The sequence below is a fragment of the Tachyglossus aculeatus genome, chromosome 25, assembly GCF_015852505.1.
Source record: "Tachyglossus aculeatus isolate mTacAcu1 chromosome 25, mTacAcu1.pri, whole genome shotgun sequence".
NCBI classification, from domain to species: domain Eukaryota; kingdom Metazoa; phylum Chordata; class Mammalia; order Monotremata; family Tachyglossidae; genus Tachyglossus; species Tachyglossus aculeatus.
In genome coordinates this window covers 8,150,538-8,177,763 of record NC_052090.1, presented here as the reverse complement: position 1 = coordinate 8,177,763, position 27,226 = coordinate 8,150,538, and the positions used below count along the sequence as shown (strand labels likewise).

General features: G+C 41.5%; 1 protein-coding gene and 1 non-coding gene across 2 annotated transcripts in view; both read left to right on the top strand.

The window, feature by feature from the left end:
• CDH2 (cadherin 2) overlaps window positions 1–27,226 on the top strand; it is a 217,681-nt gene that overhangs the window by 5,103 nt on the left and 185,352 nt on the right. The window contains exon 2 of the mRNA XM_038766512.1: window positions 16,009–16,120. Within this exon, the coding sequence (XP_038622440.1) occupies window positions 16,009–16,120 (112 nt within the window). The remainder of the gene's footprint in view (window positions 1–16,008; window positions 16,121–27,226) is intronic.
• On the top strand, window positions 22,530–22,668 carry LOC119945613. Its single transcript, XR_005456274.1, has one exon. It is a non-coding gene; the product is annotated as a small nucleolar RNA SNORA7 (small nucleolar RNA).

The window sequence follows — 27,226 nt, the reverse complement described above, 5'->3', positions numbered from 1 at the left end:
GTGATACATAGTAAGTGCTGAACAAATACCATAAAAAAAGGCTCAAACACAAAGGAAACCGGTCAACTGTGTACCATAAGAACCAGGGAGGATAGTCTTCAAAAGGAATTTCTCTGGAATATGGTACCATTTTTTTAAGGAAGCCCCAACCTTTCGTCTTTGAACTTAATTCAAGCTTAAGCTATTGTGTTCTTAAAGTACATTAAATGCTTCAGCACAAAGACTGATTCATTCATTCAATCATATTTATTGAGCACTTACTGTGTGCAGAGCACTGTACTAAGCGCTTGGGAAGTACAAGTCGGCAACATATAGAGACGGTCCCTACCCAACAACGGGCTCACGGTCTAGAAGGGGGAAACAGACTGATGTATAAATGCATGTGCACCTGGTATTAATTTAAGGAGTGCACTAATGATAAGTCCTCATTTGTGTTTATTACCTGAATTTTAGAAATCCTCATTATTAAACAATTATTAAACTAGTGCTTATGAATTTATTTAGGAAAGCAGCATGGCCCAGTGGAACAAGCATAGAACTGGGAGTCAGGACCCGGATTCTAATTCCAGCTCTGCTACTTGCCTGCTGTGTGGCCTTGAGCAAGTCACTTAACTTCTCTGTGCTTCAGTTTCCTTATCTTTAATGAGATTTAAATACCTGTAGTCCCTTCCCCTTAGACTTTAAGACCCCCCTATCCGCCATGGGTCAGGGACTGTGTCTGAGTATCTATCCCAACACTTAGGACAGTGCTTGGCACAGAAAGCTCTCAACAAAGACCACAGTGATGATGATTATTATTTCCAGCATTATTATCCAAACCCTCCTGAATGAATATGTGTGTGTGTGTGTGTGTGTGTGTGTGTGTGTGCGCAAGCATGCCTATCCACTCAGTATATTCTGAAAATATCATGACTATTTTTATGTTTCTCTCCTCTAAAAGAGGATAATGCTCTTGTGGGTAGGATACATGAGACTTCATTATTCAGTAATTTCCCAAGCACCTAGTACATTACACTGGATTGTAAACTCTAACCATTGTTCTCTCCTAAGCACTTACTATAGTGCTTTACATGGGGTAAGCTCAAATACATTTGATTAAGACGTACTGTGTACTGCAGTGGGTGCCAGATACTGTTGCTACTGCTGCTACTATTACTGCTGCTACTTAGAAGCTCACAGCTTCGTTTTTCCATTTTTACTGGAGATTCTCAGTTAATTTGCATGTCTTTTAGTTCTAAAGATGCATTGTAATTTTTGTCTTGGTTCAAAACACCAAAGGTGTGTGTGTGTGTGTGTGTGATAAGCACCGACTATGTCACTGTTTAGATAAAGTTTGATATTAGAAATACCAGGTGGTCTGTTTTTACTCCATTCTGTTTTATATGCTAGGAGAGTATCAGAAGTGCTTTCAAAGGTACTTAATGAAATTATGCATTCTTTGGAACACCAAAATGTACCCACCTTTGAGTCTGGGATGGATGCATTAAGATAGCAATAAAAGCAGTACAGAAGAATTTAGAGGTTGGTAAGAAGTGAAGGAGTCTATGCACCATTAAAATCATGGTAGGATTTTTACAGGTAAACGTGATTTTCCCCTTAAGAGCTTGATTAGGGCGTTTGCCTGTCTTGAAAAACTGCTGGGATAGTCTCAGTCACCATCATAAATCTTGAAACTTTATCATGGGCCAGCCAGGACCCTTTCCTTAGTCCTATAGAAAAGCAATGTAAAAAGGCTCTTAGAGCAGGAACACACAGTAAATGCCTGTCTTTCAAGATCTCCCATTTCAGAGGTTGTTAAAAGGTGGTGGGAAGGTAAAATGATTCACAAGATTTCTAAGTTGTTCACTAATTTGAACAAAAGCCTTTGGCAAGCTTTTTTTTGGGTGTCCCTTCATTTCCTGTGGTTTTATGAAGTTTCCCCTACTTGGATTTAGATTTCTTTAGGGAATTCTGAGAATTATACACCCTACTTTGCAGTAATTGGAATCAGCCCATCCAGCTACCAATATAGTTTTTAGTACCAGAGCAGGCAGGGGGCAAAAGAGCACCTGAAAAGATGCATGCTAGTTACTAACTTTTTCCTTTTTAAAAAAAAAAAATTCAGTTCTGTTTGTGTTTGTGAGCTTAAGGAAAATTAATAAGGCACCTGCAACTTTAAGGTCAAATCTCAGCTTCTTACTATTGAAAGAATGGTTACGGCATTTAGGAAATCATTTAAAATGGTCACCTGAGTCTACACTTCTGAAGAGCTTTGAGGAGATTTATTTTTGTGGCTGAAATGGTTTGCTTTGGTTCAGTGTGCTGGTGAGGTTATTTAGTGCTTGATTAATATGATAAAAGACATTATTCTTCAGGGTCTTTTGTATGTTTGTGTGGGATTGCCTATGAACTCTCAGTGACTGTTTTGTTTAGAAAATGCAATGATTTATCTGTCCAGTCAGCTTTGGTGACTTGGCAGTCTGAGGGAAAGCCAGTATGTTATTTTGTTTGTTCTCCCTTCTAAACTGTAAGCTTGTGAAGGGCAGGGAATGTGTCTATAAACCCTGTTATATTGTTATATTACACTCTCTCATGCATTTAGTACAGTGCTCTGCACACAGTAAGTATGACTAAGCCACAACTATTTCTTAGGAAGTTTCTTCTTTAAATGCTCAAATGATTGTTTAACTCTCAAAGTTTCTATTCTCCAGGCTCATTTTTGCTGTAGAATGAAAATGATACGAGCACAGAAATGGCATCTTTAGACTGTAAGCTTGCTGAAGGCAGGGAACGGGTCTACTGACTCTGTTGTACTCTCCCAAGCACTTAGCACAGTGCTCTGGGCACAGTATAAGTAGCACAGGATGAGAAGCAGCATGGCCTAGTGGATAGAGCATGGGCTTTGGAGTCAGAAATACCTGTTTTCTAATCCTGGCTCTGCCACGTGCCTGCCGTGTGACCTTGGGCAAGCCACTTCACTTCCCTGGGCCTCAGTTTCCTCATCTGTAAAATGGAGATTAAGATCTTAGCCCCCTGTGGAACAGGGACCATGTCCAACCTGATTTGCTTGAGCCCACCCCAGGGCTTAGTACAATGCCTGCCACACAGTAAGTGCTTAGCAAATACTACAATCATTATCATTATTGTTATTATTAGTATTAGTAATAGTAAGCAATTAGTAAATACCACCGATGTTAAGGCCTTAATACAAAAAATACAAGCTAACTCAGCAATACAGCAACAACTTTATGGCAGAACTGTGTGCAGATTGAAGGGTTTTCTGTTTGGTTTTGGTTTTTCCTTCCTCAAATGAAATAGACTGGTCCTCTCTGAAATCAGCCCTATCCCTGTAAGTCTTTCTGTCATCCTGCAGAAACAGGGTGACTGCACTGCGACGATAGATGAGGTGCACACACACTGGTTTGCTGTATTGGAAATACTTTGTAACATGATCTCTCCTCTTGTGGGCAGATTCCCCCAGTTGAAGTTGCGGTCTTTAACTAAAGGGGAATCAGTGACATTTCAGAGCAATATTAAGCAGGCTTTGAAGTGGCATATTCATGTGTGAAAATTCTCTTCTTTTAGGAAATACTCAATTTTGTCAAAGCACAAAATGGTCTTTACAAAAAAGTCTCCAATTTGGGAACTTGGGAGCTACTGGAGTCCGTCAACAGTATTTACTGAGTGCTTATTTTGTGCAGAATATTGTACTAAGCACTTGGGAGAGTACAATATAACAGGCACATTCCCTCCCCACAGTGAACTTACAGTTGAGAGGGGAAGACAGATAAAAGATGAATAAATACATTTCAGATATGTACATAAGTGCTATGGGACTGGAAGGGGAGGTGAATGAAGGGAGCATGTCAGGACAACACAGAAGAGAGTGAGAAGAGGAAAGAAGGGCTTAGTCAGGGAAGGCCTCTTGGAGGAGATCTTCCTTCCAAAAGGCTTTGAAGACGGGGAGAGTATTTGGAAGCCAGGCCAGAGGCAGGCAGGATGTGGGCCAGAGATCAGCAGCAAGGTAGAGGAGATAGATTGGAGTTTGTGTTTAAGGCAGCTATGGGGAGAAGGTATCTCATTTTGGAACTCCGCTTCCCTAAATAGCATGTGCACAATGTTTTACAACCAACCTCTGAACTTTCCCCTTCCCTCTGCAGTCCATGGCTGGCTTTTTCCCATAGCGTCCTATGAACTAGTTTTCCACGTCAGATTTCAGGAGATTAAAAGTGGACATGGGCTCAAAAGTGAAAAAAATCTATTGAGACCTCTCCAGATGAGGTGGGAGGGGAGTGTGGAGGAGGCAGAAAGGGAAAGAGTGGGGAGAGGGAGAGGAAGGAAAACCTGAGGAGAATAGTTCCAGGTAGTTGGTCAGAGTTACTTGTTGACAGAGGAGGATTCTTTAACCTCAGTTTAGGGTCACTTGCATATTTACAGGGTCAGAGGTTTACAAAGCACTTTGGACCACTGAGTGTAATTTCCTTTCCCAGATGACTGCCTTGATGTTTCTGTTAATGTTTGTAGAACTGTCTTCGAGCAAAACCCTTAATTCTGACATGTTCTATCTGATTACCCATAGCCCCAAAAGAGAAGATGATAATAGATACCCCTTTGACCAGAAGCCTGGAGACTTCAGGTTACAGTGTTGGAAGATAACAGATTGTCAGCTTTCTGATGCTGCTTAATGCTCAGACTGAGCTTAATATGACCCAGTTCTTACTAAGGCTCTAGATAAGATTTTTTTATTTATTTAATTTAAAAGACAATTACACTAAGAGGGTTAGATATTGCTCAAAAGTATGACACACCTCTCTAGGGGCTTTTGTGTTTGGAAGGTCTTTTCAACACACTGGTATTTGAGAACAGAGTTGTGTCCTTTTGTTTTCTAAAGAAAATACTGAAGGGCAGTCTGGAAAAGAATAAAGAACTCCTTTTATTTGTGTCTCCAGCTCTTTGTTTCAGCAGGCATTGTTTCAGTTTATAATGGTTGTTTGGAACATATAGTGCTTCTGTCTGGTGAAGGATTCCCAGGCATAATGATGCGGGGGTGAAAAACCTGCTCTGGACACAATTGCCTTCCCAGGATTTGTGTCTCTGAGGGTGGCTGTAATGACCAGTTTTCCCTCTTTCCATTTTGGGGTTTGCTTTTGTGGTCACTTTTCCATAACCCATTCAGTAATTCTCTCTTTTTTTTCTTCATGCTTTGTCCTGGATTCCCTGATTTCTCTCTCTTAATCACACCCTCTCCCTCTCTTTCCCTCCATCTGTTCCTCTCCCACTCTGTCTCCCCCGCCTTCCCTCCCCATCCTCCCTTTCTTCTCTCTCCTCTCTCCCCTCATGTTGTAACTCTGAATGAGTTTACACTTTTAAAGAGCAAAGGTAATTCTGTGTGTTTAAGCATATTTGCATCTAGTCTGATACACAGACCAGAAGTTTTCAGTCATTTGCTAAACTTTGAATTGTATCATTGAAGTCATTCATTCAATCGTATTTATTGAGCATTTACTGTGAACAGAGCACTGTACTAAGCATTTGGGAGAGTACGCTATGACAGTAAATGGTCACAGTCCCTGTCCTCAGTGAGCTGAAACTAAGCCCCTGTGCTGGGGCAGTGAGGAACCAAAAAAAAATAAAATAAAATCACCAAAAGATGAAATCCTTACCATTGTATAAGCACATTGTGTGGGCAGGGAACATGTCTTTCCACTCTGTATTGTAATAATAATGATGGTATTTGGTAAGTGCTCACTATGTGCCAAGCACTGTTCTAAGCGCTGGGGTAGCTACCAGGTAATCAGGTTGTCCCATGAGGGGCTCACAGTCCTAATCCCCATTTTACAGATGAGGGAACTGAGGCACAGAGAAATGTAAGTGACTTGTCCGAAGTCACACAGCTGACAAGTGGCAGAGCCTGGTTTAGAATCCATGACTTCTGACTACCAAGCCCATGCTCTTTCCACTAAGCCACGCTTCTTCTCCTATTGTACTCTCCCAAGCATTTAGTACAGTGCTGTACACATAGGAAGTGTCCAATAAATACCATCAGTGATAACGAGTAGACAAAAACTGATGAGTATATCCACCATTAGACTGTAAACTTCTCTAGGACAGGGATCATGTCTTTATTGTAATGTCGTCTCCCAAGCACTTAGTGAAGTCTTCGGCACACAGTAAGCACTCAGGAAATACTATCAATTGATTCACCTAGCAGGAATCAGGGAGCAGAGATCATATAATAGAAACCAGGGAATAAGTACATAACACATTCATAAAATGTTTCAGATTTAAGTCACTGAATATAGGCTGGAAATGTGAGCTAGGATGAGACCCAGTGCTTAGAACTGTGTTTGACAAAGAGTAAGCTCCAACAAATACCATTAAAACAAACAAAAAAGCCAGTTAAACTCAAGATCCAGTGTGCCCTATACTTTTAAAGGTTTGATGCTTTCTAAATAATGGGATTTGTAGTTGGTTTTGGAGCGGTTTTGACTTTCTTAGCCCTGCATAATGACAGTACCCCTGCATTAGCTGTGTTTATCTTCACAGATCTTGTGATGGGTGAGAAGCAGTGGCTAGGGCACAAACCTGGGAGCCAGAAAGACCTGGATTCAAATTCTGACTCTGCCACTTGTCTGTTGTGTGACCTTGGGCAATTCACTTATCTGGGCCTCAGTTACCTCATCTGAAAAAAGGGAGTAATACTGTGAGCCCCATGTGGGACATGGGCTTTGTCCAACCTGATTAGCTTGTATCTACCCCAGTGCACAAGTACTAAAATGCCAAATACTATAAAAAATGTATATAAATGTGGGCTTCAGTCTTTATTCAGATATGAAATGTCTTGCATTTGCCCAGAGGATGCAGAGTAGGCCCATCTCCATTTCTTCATTCCCTCAAGACCCTCCTCCTCCGTCGTATCTTTTCCTTCAAAAAATATTTATTCTCCCAACTTCCCCAGGACTCTGAACTCTTTCCTGGCTGTGAGCGTGTTACCCCCAGAAGGAACACCAACTCAAAGCAGTGTGGCCTAGTGGAAAGAGCATGTGCCTGAGAGTCATAGGAACTGGGTTCTAATCTGGGCTCTGCCACTTGCCTAGTCTTACTTTGGCAAGTGACTTCACTTCTTCTTTGGGCCTCAGTGTCTTCATCTGCAAAATGGGGATCATTACCTGCTGTCACTCCTACTTAGACAGTGAGTCTGGTTGTGGGAGAGGGACTAAGCCCAGTGTGGGCAGGGATTGTCTCTATTGCTGAATTGTAATAATAATAATAATGATGGCATTTATTAAGCGCTTACTATGTGCAAAGCACTGTTCTAAGCACTGGGGAAATTACAAGGTGATCAGGTTGTCCCACAGGGGGCTCACAGTCTTAATCCCCACTTTACAGATGAGATAACTGAGGCCCAGAGAAGTTAAGTGACTTGCCCAAAGTCACACAGCTGACAATTGGCGGAGCCGGGATTTGAACCCATGATCTCTGACTCCAAAGCCCGGGCTCTTTCCAATGAGCCACGGTGTACTTTCCAAGCACTTAGTACAGTGTTCTGAGACCACACATTAAGCGCTTAATAAGTACGATTGAGTGAATGAATGAATGTCTGGCCTTATGAACTTGTACCTAACCCAATGCTTAATACCGGACTTGGCACAGGGAAAGCACTTCAATGCCACAACAATGATCATCATCATCATTATTATTAGTATGAATATTACTAGTATTATTATCATCATGATCTCTTTCAGGGTGCTATATAACAGGCTACAGGTTTTGTTCCCGAGGAATAACTTACTGCAGTTTGTCCGCTTTCTGAACGAGATAAAGGAGCTTCCAAGGTGTTTAATTTAGAGCTAAAGCTCTAAGAACAACTTAAGTATTGAGCACCAAGAATTATACTTGTGCTATAGAAAATTAAACAAAAGCCTGACACTGTCCTGAAGGAAACTTACAGCGATAGAGGAAAGAAAAGTACAGCCAGAGTATTAAAAAAAAGTGTTTTTTGCCAAGTGTAGTTTAAGCAATTTGCATATTCTTGAGGGTGTGGAAAGATTGTTCCTTGCTGCACTGTTAAATTATTACCCACAGTGCCTGGTGCTGGTTATATTTTTCCCTCTTGATATTACCATCTGTTGTATTTTTTTTAATGATGCTTGTTAAGTGCTTACTACGTGTCAGGCACTATACTAAGCCTCGGGTAGATACAAGTGTATCAGTTTGGGCACAGTCCCTGTCCCACAGAGGGCTCGTAATCTTAATCCCTTTTTTACAGAGGAGGTAACTGAGGCACAAAGAAGTTGAGTGGCTGGCCCAGACACATGGCAGAGCCAGATTAGAACACAGGTCACTGTGATGCCCGTGCTCCATCCACTAGTCCAAGCTGCTTCTCAAGACAGGAACTCTATTTTAGACTGCTGCATGCCAGGCTGACCTGTCTACTCCTGATGTCTCTTAGCTGGTTGTCATTCTGTCTCACTCTTTGAAGTTTTGGTTCACTAAGTGGGCCATGAAGCCTTAACTACACTCCTCAGATATCATTTCCACCTGGAAGGTCACACTCTATAATTGCTGCTTTGAATAAACTCTCCTTCAGTCTACCAACCGATAGTATTGATTTATTGAGCCCCTACCATGTGCAGAGTACTGAAGTAAGCACTTGGGAGAGTACAGAAATAAATTCTTCCCTCAAGGAGTTTATAATCCTCAGGGGTCGGAGGGGCAGATGAGCGGAAAGAGAAAGAGAGGTAGAGAGACAGAAAAAACACTCCTCCTCCCCCTCTGGACTGTAAGTTTGTTGTGGGCAGGGAATGTGTCTTATATTGATGTGTTGTCTTCTCCCAAGGACTTTGTATAGTGCTCTGCACACAGTAAGTGCTCAGAAAATATGATTGATTCCTCACTGACTTGGGAGAATAAGAAAGAAAGGATGGGTGTTAGTAAATCAGTGTCTGGATAGTAGAGTGGATGAATATGTACAGAAGTGGTGATGCTGTGGTTGGGAGCGAGCATATCTTCTTGGAAGAGGAAAGTTAATGGACTATTTTTGAGAGGGAAAGAGCTGACTTCCACAGAGATTACCACTCATGTTCTGGAGCTCTCCAACAACAACAACAAAAAGTTTTCCTTTTTTTACTCCTTTCACCTTCAATCAGTCAGTGGTTCAGTGATATTTATTGAGCACTTACTGTGTGCAGAACACTGTACTGTTTGGGGAAAATACAGCACAACTTGCAGGCACATTCCCTGTCCATAATAAGCTTCAGACAATTAATCTTGGACTGTTTTGAGGATTGTGATTTGAGTTTGAATAGAAAGTGGTTTGGACACATTATAATAATGATGGCATTTATTAAGCACTTACTATGTGCAAAGCACTGTTCTAAGCACTGGGGAGGTTACAAGGTGATCAGGTTGTCCCATGGTGGGCTCACAGTCTTAATCCCCATTTTACAGATGAGGGAAATGAGGCACAGAGAAGTTAAGTGACTTCCCCAAAGTCATACAGCTGACAAGTGGCAGAGCTGGAATTTGAACCCATGACCTCTGACTCCAAAGCCCGGGCTCTTTCCACTGAGCCACGCTGCTTCTCATATTATGGCTGTAGGCTGTTAGCTCCTGTAGGCAGAGATTGTGTAAATCACTCAGTGGTATTTGCTGAACACTTACTGTTTGCAGAGCACAATACTAAGAGTTTACCTACAATATAACAGAAGTTAGTAGACATTTCCCTGCCTACAGTTAGCTTACAGTCTACCAGCTCTGTGGTACTGCACTTTTCCCAACCGTTTATCTAGTACAGCACTCTGCACACTGTAAGTACTCAATCATTAAAGTAATCATTACCATTGATTATGAAATTAATCATGATGTGGACAGAAATGTTAGAAATGAAAGAGAGCAGAACGCTGAGAGTTTCCAGAATCCTGATGTACTGTACTAGAAAGCAAAGTGGCCTGATGGAAAGAGCACAGGCCTGAGAGTCAAAGGACGTGGGTATTAATCCCAGCTTCACCACTTGCTACTGTGTGTCCTTGGGCAAGTCACTTACTTGCTGTTTCTCATATGTAAAATGGGAATTAAATCCTATTTCCTCCTACATAGACTGTGAGCCCCATGTGGGACAACGACTGAATACGACTTAACTTGTATCTACCCCATTGCTTAGAATGGTGCTTGACAAATAGTAATAATAACAATAATAATAACGGTATTAAGCGCAGACTATGTGCCAAGCACTGCTGTAAGAACTGGGGTAGATACAAGTAGATAAGGTTGGACATAATCCCTGTCCCATGTGGGGCTCACACTTTTAATCTTCATTTTATAGATGAGATAACTGAGGCCCAGAGAAGTGAAGTGACTTGCCCAATATCATGAGGAGACATGTGGAGGAGCTGGGATTAGAACCCAGGTCCTTTTAATTCCTAGACCCAAACTCTATCCACTAAACTACGTGCTTGACAAATATCATAAATAAAATAAATAAATAGCTGCCAGGATGTTTGTAAAGCCAATGAATACATTGTGGGTTTCTTGATGTCTTTCTGCACTGTTGCAAAAATCACTTCCATCACGACCTTGTTGCTGCTAGAGACATTGTCACCAAAGACACAGTTGTCCACACTGGGAGGCATCTGACCCTAAGCCTCTGATCTGGATCTGACTGGCTGGGACCAGCTGTGAGATGGCCTGGTTGTTGTGGCTGCAGTGAGCTTTCTCCCCCTTGAATTTGAAAACTTAGTGAATATAGAGGCATTTATGAATTCCTGAAGGATTCCCTTTTCCCTCTCTGAGAAGGAACACTGATTCACATCTATCTGATCCTGAGAGTTTTTTGGAGTTTTTTTCTTCTTGTTTCTGTGGCTATTCCACAGTAGCTTCCCAGTGACTTAGAATATCTACATGGTTGAAAGAGAAGCTCCAGGAGGAATGTAACTCCAGTCCAGAGCTGGGCATTAGCTTCTTGGGGTTCACTAAGATTGCAACGAGGCTTAGTAGAGAAGCTGCATGGTCTAGTGGCAAGACCAGGGCTTGGAAGTCACAGGATGTGGGTTCTAATCCCAGCTCCACTTGTCTGCTGTGTGACCTTGGGCAAGCCACCTAACTTCTCTGGGCCTCAGTTACTTTATAAAATGGGGATTAAGACTCTGAACCCCATGTGGGACAGGGTCTGTGTCCAACCTGGTAATCTTGTATCTACCCTAGTGCTTAGAACAGTGCTTGGCAATCAATCAATCAATCATATTTATTGAGCACTTACTGTGTGCAGAGCACTGTACTAAGCGCTTGGGAAGTACAAGTTGGCAACATAAAGAGACGGTCCCTACCCAACAGTGGGCTCACAGTCTAGAAGGGGGAGACAGAGAACAAAACCAAACATATTAACAAAATAAAATAAATACAATAGATATGTACAAGTAAAATAAATAAATAAATAGAGTAATAAATATGTACAAACATATATACATCTATACAGGTGCTGTGGGGAAGGGAAGGAGGTAAGGCGGGGGGGATGGAGAGGGGGAGATAGTATTTGGCACATATATATTGGCACATAGCATTTAACAAATTTAACAAACAGTATTTAACAAATACTATAATTATAATTATTATATATATATATAATTGTAATAGCTCCCCTCTCTTCTGACCCTGTGTCCCAATATGAGCACACAGAGGACTGCATTAATACCAATGAAGGTATTTGATAAATTCTGGTTATTATGATTATTATTATTATTGTTAATAATTATTAGAATTATATTGTTATTATACATATGTTATATAGTTATATAGTGCTATATTCTTACTGTTATATCAGATCCAACAAATATTATAATCATTATTGTTAATAATGCTAATAACAACAACTGCGCTATTTGTTAAGGGCTTACTATGTGTTAGGCACTGTACTATGCAATGGTGTGGATGCAAGCAAATTGGGTTGGACACAGTCCCTGTCCCATATGGGGTTCATCATTTTAATCCCCATTTTATGGATGAGGCCCAGAAAAGTGAAGTGAATTTCCCAAGGTCACACAGCAGACAAGTGGGTGAGCCAGGATTAGAACCCAAGTCCTTCTGACTCCCAGGACCAGGATCTATCCACTAGGCCTAGATGCCTCTATATGCCAAGCACTGTAGTAAATGATGGGATAGATACGAGATAATCAGGTCTCACATAGGGCTCACAGTCTAAGAAGGAGAGAGAACAGGTATTGAATCTCCATTCAACAGATGGGGGAACTGAGGCACGGAGAAGTGAAGTGACTTGTGCAAAGTCACCCAGCAGATAAATGGCAGAGTCAGGATTAGAACCCAGGTCCTCTGACTCCCAATCCCCTACTGTTTTCACTAAGGCCACGCGGCACCTGCCTCAGGTGGTCTGAGGTGTTCTATACCACAAGGTTGTGGAGTGGTGGATCGCATGCACCAGCAGTTCCTGAAAGATAAGGGAACTAGTAGAACCAAAAGAAGAATGCCTCATCAATATGTTAGATCACTTCATTATTCCTGAAAGTGATTACCTGAGTTGGGGCTTATGTCATTGGAAAATCTGAGAGCTCTATTTCATAGACCTCAGCAGTGAAAGTCAAACAATCAGTGGTATTTATTGAGTGCTTACTGGGTGCAGAGCACTGTAGTTAGGCTACTACACAGTTGTGTGTTAACAGCGATCAAGTGACTCTGTCTCCCCCTTTTAGACTGTGAGCCCACTGTTGGGTAGGGACTGTATAAGTTGCCAACTTGTACTTCCCAAGTGCTTAGGACAGTGCTCTTCACACAGTAAGCGCTCAATAAATACAATTGATTGATTGATCAATAGATGCTCATCACTTGTTAAAAATATCAGCTCCCTAAGTCCTCTCTGGAGTCTTTACTATAGTAAAAGTTTATTGCTGTTCTATCATTTTGCCTTCCTCTGGCATAGCAAGAAGCACGATCATTTTTATTGATTGTAAATTTGAATGATAGTTGTGACCACCAAAAAAGTATCATAAGTTCTATCATTGTCTCATAACATGTTGGAAAGACAGAAAGATACTTTAAAAATCCCACTTTTAAGGATTTCAAAAATGAGAGACAGTTCAATCAGCGGTGTTTATTGAGCACTTACTGTGTGCAGAGCACTGTACTAAGTACTTGAGACAGTACAATACAAGGGAGTTGGTAGACACGTTCCCTGCTCGCAACAAGCTTACAGTTGAGAGATGGAGATGGACATTAATGTAAATAATTTCTGGATATAGAAATTCAGAGGGTGGGGTGACCAGCGAATACCCAATTTCCTGTTTGCTATGGAGGTGGATGGGCAACCACTGGAAGGTCTTGAGAAGTGGGGAGATGTGGACTGAACTTTTCTTTAGAAAAATGATACAGAGAGCAGAGTGAAATATGGCCCGGAGTGGGGAGAGACAGAAGTCAGTGAGATTAGCAATTGAGAGGAGAATGGTTTCTGACTCACTTTGTTGTTTTCTGTTGCTGGGTAAGGACAAGGTTAGGAAATTTAAGCCAGGGTAGTGTGAGGAAAGAGTACTGTCCAAAGTCATACAGCAGACAAGTGGCAAAGCTGGAACCCAGGTAATTCTGACTCCAATTCCCGTGCTCTATCCACTAGGCCTCACTGCTTCTGTGTGCGAAACACTGTGCTGGGGTAGATATAAGATAGGTCCTAAATAAGGCTCACAGTCTAATATGCTTAGGGAGGTTTTACAGGTCAAAGTTCAAGGTATTTAAAACAATCCCTGCCTGTCTGGGTCATAGGTACATTTTTCTTTGTTTCCCGTGAGATTAAACTTAAAATATTGGGAATTTAAGATCTGGATATAGATTCCACAGATCAGGTGTATATTCTGGTAACCCTTCTCTCCTATCAGGAATCACACAGTATGATGATTTGGGTTTGTCATTGCATTGTTCTTTGGCCCCATTCTTTCCTTCCTCTGTCTCCTACCTCTCTGTTCTTATGCCCCTTCCCTTTCACTAGTTCATTTCCTGTCCAATTTATCCCTTCAGCACTCTGTGAAGTAACATCAACCTTTAGTGACACTGGGTCCTTGCTCAAGGAGTCAAGTCCACAGCATGGACATTACTTGGAAAAAAATCTTTAGTTGTCCATATCGTCAAGATTAAAAAAAGAGCGAAGTGAGAATTTATAAAATCCTCAAGGTCCCAATGTGAGGATATGATTTTTTTTTAAATTGCAGTGTAAGCTCCTCAAAGACAAGAGGCATGGCAGGCATGGAAGCTCATCTTCTAGACTGTAAGATCCTCCTGGGCAGGGATGTGTCTGTTTATTGTTACAGTGTACGCTCCCAAGGGCTTAGTACAGCACTCTGCACACCGTAAGCGCTTAATAAATATGATTGAATGCTGTGTATTCACAAGCACCTGGTATGGTGTCTACTGACAGTTGGCAGTAAATAAATACTGATGATGAAGCAGCATGGCCTAGTGGATAGAGCACAGGCCTGGGTGTCAAAAGACCTGGATTCTAATACTGGCTCTGAACTTGTCTGCTGTGTGACCTAGGGCAGGACATGTAGTTTCTCTGTATCTCAGTTACCTCATCTGTAGAATGGGGATGAAGACTGTGAGTCCCAGGTGAGAAATGGACTGTACTGAACCTGATCAGTGTTTATGTACTCTAATGTTTAGTATAGTGCCTGGTGCACAATAAGTGCTTAACAAATACTTCTAAAATTAAAAAAAAAATGGAAGTGTGGTCTAGTGGAAAGAGCTCAGGCCTGGGAATCAGTGGAGCTGGGTTCTAATTCCAGCTCTGCAATTTGCCTGCAGTGTGACCTCGGGCCAGTCGCTTAACTTTTCTGTGCCTCAGCTTCCTTCTCTGCAAAAAAGGCCTTCAATATCTTTCCTCCCTACTACCTAGACTGAGAGCCCTCGGTAGAACAGGGACTCCGTCCAACCTTATTATCGTGGATCTACCCCACCACCTAGAACAGTGTCTGGCTCAAAGTCACCTTTTAATAATTACCATAATTATCATGAAATGTAAATACTAAAATTTGCATGACAGTTACACTAATCAGACCTTCCAGAATTCCAAGCACTGGTTCATGTGGCTGGACATAAGTTATCTGTGCTCTTTAACTTTATATTAAGCATGTAACCAGGGACCTCAGGCATTTGAAGCCAAGTTAAGTGGGATTATTTCTAATGTTAGGTGTGATTATTTGAACACTTGTAAATGCTTATCAGCATTTAAGAAAAACTGTTTCTTAGGATTTTGCCAGCTGGTTAAATAAATCTCCAAAGACCCCATGCCATGCAAGGAAACTAGGAACACAGCTGATTGCACAAATGTGTAAATGAAGGGGAGCAAGTGCTTAGTACAGTGCTTCAGACACAGTACGCACTCGATAAGTATGATTGAATGAGTGGACGAAAGATGTTTCTGCTACCTCTTTAGGGTCTTTAGGTTAGAAGAAATATTACTTTCCATCAGGAATAATAATAATAAAAAGCACCCCCATGCAGGATATGTATACTATAAATATAGTATATATATATATATATATATATATGCACACTATACTATAGTATATAGATATATGGTTTATATATATATATGTAGCTATATATTGTTTCTATATATATATATATATATATATTTTTTTTTTTTTTTTTTTTTTTGCCTAGCTACTACAGGTGCACAGTGATAGTTAAAAATCCACTTATTCCTGTAAAGTTTGTGATGCTCTTGTGGGCTACATTTATTCCGGGGGAAAGCTGACGCTTTTTCCTCTGATGCTGCTTCAATTTCCTTGGCTGCTTTGACTGTTGGGAGAAGAATCCAGATTATTTAGATCTTACCGGACAAGAGAGATTTGTTCCTAACATTCTGGTTATCAAAAAGATTAACCCTTTGCCCTCAGTGTTCTAATTGCTGCTGTTTGGAAACAAAGGGCGTGTTTGTACAAGATAGTAGAGAAACGGGGTTTTATACTAAATGGAATGTTTCTGGGCCTAAGGGGGTTGCAAGTATTACACAAATTTCATCTTGTTTTTCAGGCCCCAGTAGAGGCAACTGGTGAAGGAGCATTCTGCAGGACAGGATTTCCTGAAGATGTTTACAATGCTGTCTTATCGAGAGGCATGCGTGAAGGACAACGTCTTCTCAATGGTACTATTCAAAAATAATTTGCTTTTTTTTAAATTTCTGTGTTTATGAAGTACATCAGTCAGTAGAATAGAAGTACACTAAGAGCACACATACACCTGTAAATTATCCCTGTTACATGAACCAGAATGGATTTTTCCACAGTCACTATAATGAGGCTGGAGAGACCTTGCTTTAACTTTATGGTAGCTCACAGGTCTCCTATAGTAGTTAATTGGAAGGTTTGTGAGTTCTTGTAAGCTTTACCTCAAATCTGTCATAATTTCCTACAGCAAGTTTACCTCACGTTAACGTGAGCTATTAATCTATCCACTCTGTAGTTAGAATGTGGAATACCATATTATTTAGCCAACTATATTTTTGTGACGCTTTGTTTCTTGATATGCAGAATTCAAAAATGGGCTCTTTTTTGAGCTGGCTCAAATTCAAGCGTTTTTAAACCATGATGATAGTGGATCTCATCTCCTGGTGGCAATTTTACACAAATACGAAAGGGAATGAGGAGACTGGAGACAGAGAGAACTATAGGACTCCGGTTTTTCTGTTGTGATATATAAATATCCGAAGACATTATTAATTAGGTAACTTAAAAATTAGGACCTCGTTGATGAGAACTAACTCTCAGTGACTGTTTTTCCTTACTTTGCCTGCCTTTCTAATAAATCCAGCTAAACAGATCAAGACTTTCAAATGCAATTGCAAACCCCAAAGAAGATGAAATATAAAAGGGAAGGGGAAATAAGTCCCAGTCTTCCTTCAGCTCTTGGAATATATATAGCTTCCTACTCAGTTTTTTCAGATCTATTGTGTTTTGATAACTACAGCAACATTGAATCTTGAAAGAATTGATTAACCTAATTGCATTCAAAATTGAGTTACACAGGAGGAATGCTGCCTATCTCGGAGGCTGTTTTATTACTATTGCTTTAGAAATCCCTCCACTAACCTCCAGCCTTAACACACATCCCAATTTTAAATATTGTAATAGTTCTGCAGGATCCTGCAGATTTGAGAGGTGGATTTGGTGTGGTACCGGTGTAATGAAGAAAATCAACACTGAGGAAATGTTTTGCCATGTTCTTTCTGCCTCTTGTAAATCAGTCCTTTTCTCCTACTAGTCTCATGTTTCAGTTCTAACCTGGCTAGAGTTTGCTTAAACATGGGGGCATTTTTTTGTGTGTTTTATAGCCTGCCCTGACAGAAGGGTGCCAGTCAGGGTACACTATTTTTGAGGAGGAATGGATCGGAAAAAATGTAAATTCTCCACTTCGTTTTTTTACGGTATTTGTTAAGCCCTTACTAAGTGCCACTGTTTGAAGCGCTGGGGTAGATACAAGGTTATCAGGTTGGACACAGTTTGTAGCCCTCATGGGGCTCACAGTCGTAATCCTCATTTTGCAGATAAGGTAACTGAGGCACAGAGGAGTGAAGTGACTTTCCTAAGGTCACAAAGCAGACAAGTTGTGGAGCAGGTCCTTCTGACTCCCAGGATCGTGCTCTATTCACTAGGCCATGCCTGCTTCTGCACTTGCATTTCCAAATTATGGTAGGAGAGCAGTTTTATCATCTTGGTTCTATGCCAAACCCTAGAAGTGTGTGTGTATGTGTGTATTTATGTGTGTTTGTGCACACATTGGGGGGCTGTTTGGAAGGGCCAGACATTTTAGATAAACTTGCGAAACACCGAAGGGCAAGTCTTCCCTAGAATTATTGTAATGGTTAATTCTTCCCCCAGATCCTGAGGTGCCTAGAAGCGTATAATTTGTTGGTTACCCATAGAAATATAGTCCATCACTCCCTGCCTCAGACTTAAATTTAATTACGTTGTCATCTTGAAATACTGTCGTTGTCAGAAGCCCATTTTCTGGTTATTAGATGATGCTGATGACAATAGAAATAGAGCAGAGCTGCCCGGCATTTGCTTTCTAAATACGAACGCCATGGACATCTCAGGATGTCTGCCAGCATGGTGAACATGAATGCTGTAAAGAGATTCCAGACTTTACTCCCTCACTGTGGGCAGGGAACACAGAAGGCTGAGGGCTACCTGAAGGTCCATGCTTTCTTGGCATAGAAAGTCATCTCTCACGACTCGACAAGCCCCTTTTTACCCAGGATCAAAGCCATAAATTTCCCCTTATGGTCAGTCATTGGATTATATTTACTGAGTGCTCACTGTGTGCAGAGCACTGAACTAAGCACTTATATAATAGAACAATAAATATATTCTCTGCCCACAGTGAGCTTACTGTCTAGAGGGGAAACAGACATAAAATATATATAAATTACAGCTATGCGCATAAATACTCTGGGGCTGGGACGGGGGATGAATAAAGGGAGCAAGTCAGGGTGATGCAGAAGGGAGTGGGAGAAGAGGGAAGGAGGGTTTAGTCAGGGAAGACCTCTTGGAGGGGATGTGCCTCCAATAGAGAAGTAGCGTGGCTCTGTGGAAAGAGCACGGGCTTGGGAGTCAGAGGTCATGGGTTCGAATCCCAGCTCTGCCACTTGTCAGCTGCGTGACCTTGGGTAAACCACTTAGCTTCTCTGTGCCTCAGTTATCTCATCTGTAAAATGGGGATTAAGACTGTAAGCCCCACGTGGGACAACCTGATCACCTTGTATCCCCCGGGCACTTAGAATAGTGCTTTGCACATAGTAAGCACTTAACAAATACCATTATTATTATTATAAGGGTTTGAAGGAGGGGGAAATAATTGCCTGTCAGATATTCATTCATTCATTAAGTCATATTTATTGAGAACTTACTGTGTGCAGAGCACTATACTAAGTGCTTGGGATAGTACACTTAATAGTGTACTATTAACTACATTTAACTTCTCTGTGTCAGTTATCTCATCTGTAAAATGGGGATTAAAAGTGTGAGTCCCACATGGGACAACCTGATTACCCTGTATCTACCCCAGTGCTTAAAACAGTGCTTGGTACATAGTAAGTACTTAACAAATACCATTATTATCGTTATTATTACAATACAACAATAAACAGTGACATTCCCTGTCCACAACGAACTGACGGGAGAGAGGAGGGAGAGCCTTCCAGGCCAGAGGCAAGATGTGGGCCAGAGGTTGGTGGTGAGATAGAAGTGAGAGAGGGAGAGGCAAGATGATTGAGTACTCGGGTCGAGGGGGAGGGCATAAAGCCTAAGGGGAGGGCAAGGGTGCCATCCTGATCCCATTAGATGGGACCTCAGGATGGGGGAGAAACCCACCGTTAGGCTGGACAACTGGCCCACAGATTTTACCTGTTGTCCGTAAGGCTTCGGCCCTGCCAGCTTTTCTGTGCAATGGCTTGAAAACGTCTCTGTCTGTAGTGGCTTGCCTCTGTTCCCTGTGATCGCCAAACCATAGGTTGTCGGCCACACAATCATATTTATTGAGTGCTTACTGCGTGCAAGGCACCGTACTAAGCACTTGGGAGAAAGTAAAACAGACACATCCCTTGTCCACACAAGCCTACAGACTAGAGGAGGACTAAATGAAGTGAAGAGTTCTTTGAGACAGATTGAATCAGTGACCTAAGGATGATAATAATAATAATAATAATAATAATAATGGCATTTATTAAGTACTTACTATGTACAAAGCACTGTTCTAAGCGCTGGGGAGATTACAAGGTGATCAGGTTGTCCCACGTGGGGCTCACAGTCTTCATCCCCATTTTACAGATGAGGTAACTGAGGCACAGAGAAGTTAAGTGACTTGCCCAAAGTCACACAGCTGACAAGTGGCGGTGACCGCGATGGTGATCGGTCATTCTCTCTTCCCATTGTATTGTGCTCTTCCAAGCATTTGTTCATTCATTCATCCAATCATATTCAATCGTATTTATTTATTGAGTGCTTACTGTGTGCAGAGCACTGTACTAAGTGCTTGGGAGAGTACAGTACAACAGACACATTCCCTGCCCACAACCAGCTCACAGTTTAGTCCACCACTGAATGATTGATGTATGTGTACAAATAAGGCTTTTTAGAAAGCACACTTTTATTGCGACTTTGAGTGTACTATAAAATTGTAATCATCATCAATCGTATTTATTGAGCGCTTACTATGTGCAGAGCACTGTACTAAGCGCTTGGGAAGTACAAATTGGCAACATATAGAGACAGTCCCTACCCAACAGTGGGCTCACAGTCTAAAAGATCTGTATAATCTTTAAAGGGGGAATGCAACTGTCTTTCAGCGGTGATATGATTATTAACTTATTAATTTAAGTGACCTGATGATGATGATGATCTCAGTTCACTACTGAGAACTGGATTCAGAGGCAAGAAAATTTTCAGTTGTCAGTTTTGGTTGATTGAATAGCTCATTTTGCATGCAGAATCCATTTTGAATAACAAATGCGCCACAGAATGAAAGGCTTCTAGGTAGCACAGGTTGTCTTCGTTGTCAGATCCTCTGTCTGGCAACTCTAGGGTCATTTTGAAGTTCACCGGCATCTTTGTATTTGATCTGACCCTTAATACACCCATTCTCCTATTACACAAGGGCAGTGCTCTGGTGAAATTTTGCTCAAGCAAACTTGTTGAAATACCCATTTTGACACCACGTTCACAAGCATAAGCATTTTTTATTCATTCTGATCATTCAATAGTACTTATTGAATGCTTGCTGTGTGCAGATCACTGTGCTCAGCGTTTGGGAGATTACAATGTAACAACAATGCAGCAATAATATTCAAAATATTCAAAACGCAAACAAGCTTGGGTTGTACAAAGAAGCAGCATTTCAGTCAGAATAAGTATGGAAGATGTTCTTTGGCAGAATTGAGTGGTCATTAAGTTTGTGCAGTGCTTTAATATGGTTTTTTCAAAACTTTCACGATTCATCTTCACATCATCCCTCTGAGAGAAGGAAAGGCAGGTATGATTATTCCCATTTTACAGATGAGGAGATGTGTTATACCATGCCCCAAGTCACCCAACAGACTGTGGGAAGACCTGGGATTCGATCCCAAGTCCTCTGACTCCTAAGCCTGTGAGCTTTCCACTAGACCCCACTGACCCTTCACCGTCTGCATGAATGTATTATATTAGGAAAGCCATATCTCCTTTGTTGTGTTTTAAAAGAAAAGAACCGAAGACCATTGAGAAGTTGTGATCAATGATTCATTCTGCTTACCTCTCTTTATTATCGTAGTTTCCTGGGGCCTGAATTAAGATATATTGCATTTAAATGTTTCTCTGCCAACAGTTCGCACCGTTTATGTCCCAACATGAATGATGAATGATAGGGGACCTCTCAGCAGGTTTTATGGTTTAATGGTAAGGGGTGATGGAGAGGCCCAGCCCACCTGTTCTCTAGGGGAATTTGATGCAATTAAGATCTCTTAGTCCATTTCACTCTCCCACGTACTTGATGACTTCTGACAATGGATGTGTCATTATTCTTTCCAAATAAAGTGTCTTGGGATAACTTTTTTTTTTTTGGTCAGGGGAGGAATTAAATGCATAGGGCAGTGCCTGAAAGAAGACCATGAAGCTGGAAACAGAAAATGTATATTTTTGTTATTCAAATATAATTTTTGTTAAAAATCAGAAGCAACCCGATTTGACTTATATTTATCAAAACACTTTTTGCAGCTAGCTCACAGGTTTTTGCTAACATGAAGTTGCGTTACTACTATCCTTTTCTCTTTACTCTCTCCTCTCTCCAGCTGATAGAAACTTGGTTTAGCTGTCACAGATATTTCCATTTTCTTCCTTTACTCTTTGTTTCCACCATAGCCTTTGAGTACACACTAAAGCCCCTTCAGAACTCTCTTTATGAATATCTACCAAATGGGATGCTTTGCTTTTAGGTGTTCTGCTTTAATTGTTCAGAGCTCCATCTATTTTAAGTTTATTTTTGTTGGGATTTCAGTGAGCTGGCATGGGCAAATCCCTGAATGTTTGATTCTTTTTTCATCTCCAAGGGGGTTCGGATACCTTTTTATGTGTGCTTTGGGTTGCAGACGTGTTTGAAAATGGATTGTCTTCAAGCTTCTTTCCCAGTGGGAGCAATTTTGGTGCTAATATTCATGGATTGTGTCTTCTGGTGTTCCAAAATTTAAATAGAGACATCCAGTGAGGCCTCTCACAGTTGTCCACACCAGGAGAAAGTTGCTTTTCCTTTCAAACTCCACCTCAAATACCTCTTTGTTCATCTTCTAGATTTCACCTTTTGTTCTTCCAGGCCTACTGACACTCAGATAGTTTGTGAAAAGATGTTTTTTTTCAGCCTGTGATTTCAGGTTATCAATACAAGTAGGCCCTTGGGTAACTCACTTTTCTGTGCTTCAATTCCCTCATCAGCAAAATGGGGTTCAATATTTGTTCTCCTCCTCTTCTTAGAATGCAAGTCCCATATTGGACCTGATTATCTTTTTTTATCTACCCTGGTGCTCATTACCCATCTCAGGGTTGCACCTGGAGATTTTCCAGCAGTCTACCAGTCTCAGCTACGGGGAGGGAGAGTCAAGCAGAGGCCTGTCCATTTCATTTCTAGCTTGGGCAGTGGCTAGTGAGTGGAAAGCAATCTGCTACAAGGCAAAACTCACCCATGCTGGGCAGCAGTGGCACAGGAGAGAGTCTAGTGCAGAGATTCAAGTTGGAAATGGTAAACCACTTCCATATTTTTACCAAGAAAACTCTATGGATCCACTACCAGAACGATTGCAGATGGAGAGCGGGGCGTTCTGGGAGAGATGTGTCTGTGGTGTTGCTATGGGTCGGAAATGACTCGACGGCATAAGACAAGTGCTCATTACAGTGTTTGGCATATATTAAACACAACAAATATCATTATTGTTATTGTTATCATTATTATTGTTGTTGTTATTATTATCAGGGTTTTCTTTCCCAAGTGTCCTCAAGTTTGTTCCAAAATCCACCCTTGATGTAAATATCCTTTACTGAAGACAGTAAATAATGGTAGCTCTGAGGAAAAAAATAACATGAGTTCCAAAATGTTCCAAATGTGAGTTCATCTTTACCTCAAGATTGGGGAAATTACTCATTTTTAGTGTACTTTATGTAGCTCTCCAAGCTTATGTTATGAGGTCATTTCCACTCAGTGATCAGTCTCACAAGAGCAGGGAATGTGTCTGTTTATTGTTGGATTGTACTCTGCCAAGCGCTTAGTACAATGATCTGCACCGAGTAAGCACTCAATAAATATTATTGAATGAATGAATGTTTCTAAAGGACACAGGGATGTTTTTGATTTGGATTTGTTTGTTTTTAACAGTTGTTTCCACCATCTATCTAGTTAGTTCCAGCATGGTTCCTCATTCATTCACTAGTATTTATTGAGCACTTACTGTGTGCACTGAACTAAGTGCTTATCAAACTCATCATTCTGGGAGTGAGTGAGATGGAAGTGTTGAGGTAAGTTCTGTTGTTGAAGCCAGAGCGCAGCTCTTGTGTGTCTCTAGCTGAGCAAACATTTGGAGCAAACTCTAAGGTCCATGTTGGTCTTATTGATCTGTTGGAAAGTATGTGTTTCCAAACTGTGAATCACATTGTTTTCCTCCTTCTGTTGGCAAACTTTTGGAAAGGTTTACTTAGCCAGATACCCAATTATAGGTCCTATCCTACTGAAACTCTTAATTAGGTGAAGTTAATGTCCTTGAATACCTGACAGTTAGTACAAATAAATTCAGTGGAAGAAGGTGGTACACAAGGTCTAATTACATCCAGGAAGAAATGCTTCGTTTTCTTCTTTCCGCCAAATGCTGCTGTGTTCCTGGCTGTAAATAATGCCTGTGGAGGAAAGGGGATGAGGGGTTGAATCAGTTGGGAGTTTTCATTAAATGGTTTCATTAACTGTGGAACAGCAGGGCCCAGTGGAAAGAGCACAGGACCTGGGTTCCAATCCCTGCTCTGCCAGTTGCCTGCTGTGTGACCTTGGGCAAGTCACTTGACTTCTCTCAGCCTCAGTCACCTCATCTATCAAATGGGGATTCAATCCCTTTAGTAGTCAAGAAATACTCCGAAGATTAATGTTAGGAAGATCTGCTATGAAGAGCCTGGAAAAATGTCTGAAATGTGCTCCTGTAACAATTGCCACAAAAATACAAATTGTCAGCTCTAAGGTGTTTCCAGTGACAACGTATGGCTCCGAGAGCTGGACGGTGAAAAAAGATAGAAAGAGCATCAATTTTTTACAAATGTGGTGTTGGAGAAGGCTTTTGCGAATGCCACCATGGACTTCCCGAAAAACAAACAAATGGGTTTTGGAGCAAAGTAAACCAAGGTGGTCTTTGGAAGGCCAAATGACTCGACTTAGCTTAGCATATTTTGGACACATCATCAGCAGGACTAATTCTCTGGAGAAGACACTAGTGCTAGGAAAAGTCCAGGGAAAATGTGGAAGAGGAAGACCAGCAGCTGGATGGATAGAAACCATAACAACGGTAACAGAAGAACCGTTAGCAAGGTTACAGATTATAGCAGAAGATAGGGTGCTCTGGAGAGAGTACACCCATAGAGTTGCTATGAATTGGAAACAACGTGACGGCATTTGATAATAGTAATCTCCTTCCTACGTAGGTTGTAAGTCCTGTGCGGGACAGGGACCGTGTCTGACTTGATTGTCTAGTATCTGCCCCCGTGACTAAAACAGTGCTTTACACATAGTAAGCACTTAACAAATACCACACCTACTGTTACAACTACTGTTAGGCAGTTCAGCCCAACCAATTCATCCAAGTTACATAGGATGACGTCTTTGGAGAGGGGGATGTGGGAAGCTGCATTATTCCGTCTAATATGCCCAGACTGTTCTAGACCATAGTTTTAGGATCTGTCAAATGACCATTTTGCTTTAGGTGTTGTTTTGCAAATCCTGGTCAGTGTGGAAAGAGCCTGGGGGTCAGAGGATTTAGGATCTAATCCTGGCTCTGCCACTTGTTTGCTCTGTGACCTTGGGCAAGTCATTTAACTTATAGTCTTAGGTTCTGAGCATGTCAGCCAGGGGAACCTCTGGCAAGTCAGAACCTAAGACTGTGCCACCTTGCACAAAAAACTTTCCCATGTATGTATCCTTATGACACCTTTTCTTTACAGTCATCTAGACTGAAAGCTCCTTATATGCAGGGAACGTTAATTTTGTTATATTGTACTCTCCCAAGTGCTTAGTACAATGCTCTGTACCTAGTAAGCACTCTATAAATACCACTGATTTATTGCTTAAGTTCGCTATAATACAGGGTCAGCAGGGGTAGTGTGGATTTCTTTAGTGCCAAAATCATAACAACTGTAATGATAACTGTGGTATCTGTTAAGTGCTTACTGTGCGTCAAGCACTGCGCTAAGTGCTGGGGTACTGTCCCTGTCCCACACCCAGGCCTCACAAAGTATGAGGGAGAAGAGGAATTGAATCCCCATTTTACAGATGAGGTAACTGAGGAGCTCCCCTCCAAGCCCCCTTGAATCGCAAACACTGTTTCCAAACTCCGAGGCAGGGATATTGATAATGAATGATCGTGTTATTTGTTGAGTGCTTAATATGTATCATACACTGTACTGAGAACTATGGTAGGTAGCCGTACAATCAGATCAGACATAGTCTCTGTCCTCCAAGGGACAGATATCACGTGGAGAAGAGGGTAGGCAATCTAGACTGTATTCTAGGCTCCTTGTGAGCAGGGAAGGTTTCTACTAAACTGTTCTATCGCTTAATATAGTGCTGTGCACACGATTAGCACTCAGTGAACACCAGTGATTGATCTCCCCCTCTAGGCTGTTCTCCCTCCTTGTGGCCTGGGAACATGTCTACCATCTCTGTATGGTACTCTCCCTAGCACTTAGTACAGTGCTCTGCACACAGTAAATGTAAATTAAATACCACTGATTGATTGATTAAGGTGTGCTGGGCTATATCAGTATCGGACGGATGAGAGACCAACTAGAAAATTGGGCAACTAGTTTTTCTGCCAGGGTTTGGGGTAGGCAGATCATTAAACTTCCCTTTATTTGTGACATGGTGCTGGGTGCTGTCTTTTGAAACAGCGATCTCGGTGCACATTGAGAATATACAGACAAAGGAACAGAAATTTACGAATAAATGACCAGGTTTTTTTTTTCTTTTAATGGTATTTAAGTGCTTACTATGTGCCAGACACTGTAGTAAGCACTGACATAGATAAAAGCCAATCAGATTGAACACAGTCCCTGGCCCACATGGGGCTCACAGTCTTTATTTCCATTTCAAAGATAAGGTAACTGAGGCACAGTGAAGTGAAGTGACTTGCCCACTTAAGGTCACACAGCAGACAAGTAGCATAGCCAGGATTAGAATCCAACTCCCAGGTCTGTGCTCTATCCACTAGGCCACTTTTCTTTTTCTGAATTATTAACATTCTGTACAGGGTTCTATTCCCTGCTACTTCCTCCATCCCATCTCTTCTCATTGGCCTGTGGGTCCCTTTGCCAAGTGACCTCCTGCTTCTTGGCTCTGAAGCCAAAATTCCAGCCAAATGAGGGGCTCTTGAGATCCAAAGTGCACTTCCCCCAGACAAAGTCCAGACGGTGCGCTTAGTTTTCTGGGGAAAGTCTTGCCAAGTTTGCCTCCAGGGACAGCCATCCTGATACCAGATGGATGGGTCTCTGATTCTGGTTTCTGGATGGACAATAGGGTGGATTTGATTTAAAGAGAGTTGATTTGGTGTAATTCACACTCTGAAACACTGTTGTTCCATCACTGTCTTCAGCATAAACCACTGTCCGATATCTGCTTTGAAGGCATTTCCTCCAACGATCTCGTTCTTGGCCCTTCCTTGGGTTGGATTTTCATGTCTCCATTCCATTTCTTCACTAGACCTCACATCCATGGGAGGAACTCCCCAGCCTGTATCCCTAAAACACTTCTTCTTAAAATGCTCCTTTCATTTCTCTCCCTCCTTCTTCCTTGTCTTTATCTCCAGACTTCTGTTTTTGCCCAAGTGGACTCTGTCTCAAATAACTCTCTGTTCCTGCAACATTTGGAGTGAGATTAGGGCTGAATTCTGCAAACTTGAAGAGATACTCATGATGATGAGAATAATAATTGTGGTATAGGTTAAGCACTTGCTGTGTATCAAACACTGGATTAAGCGCTGAAGTAG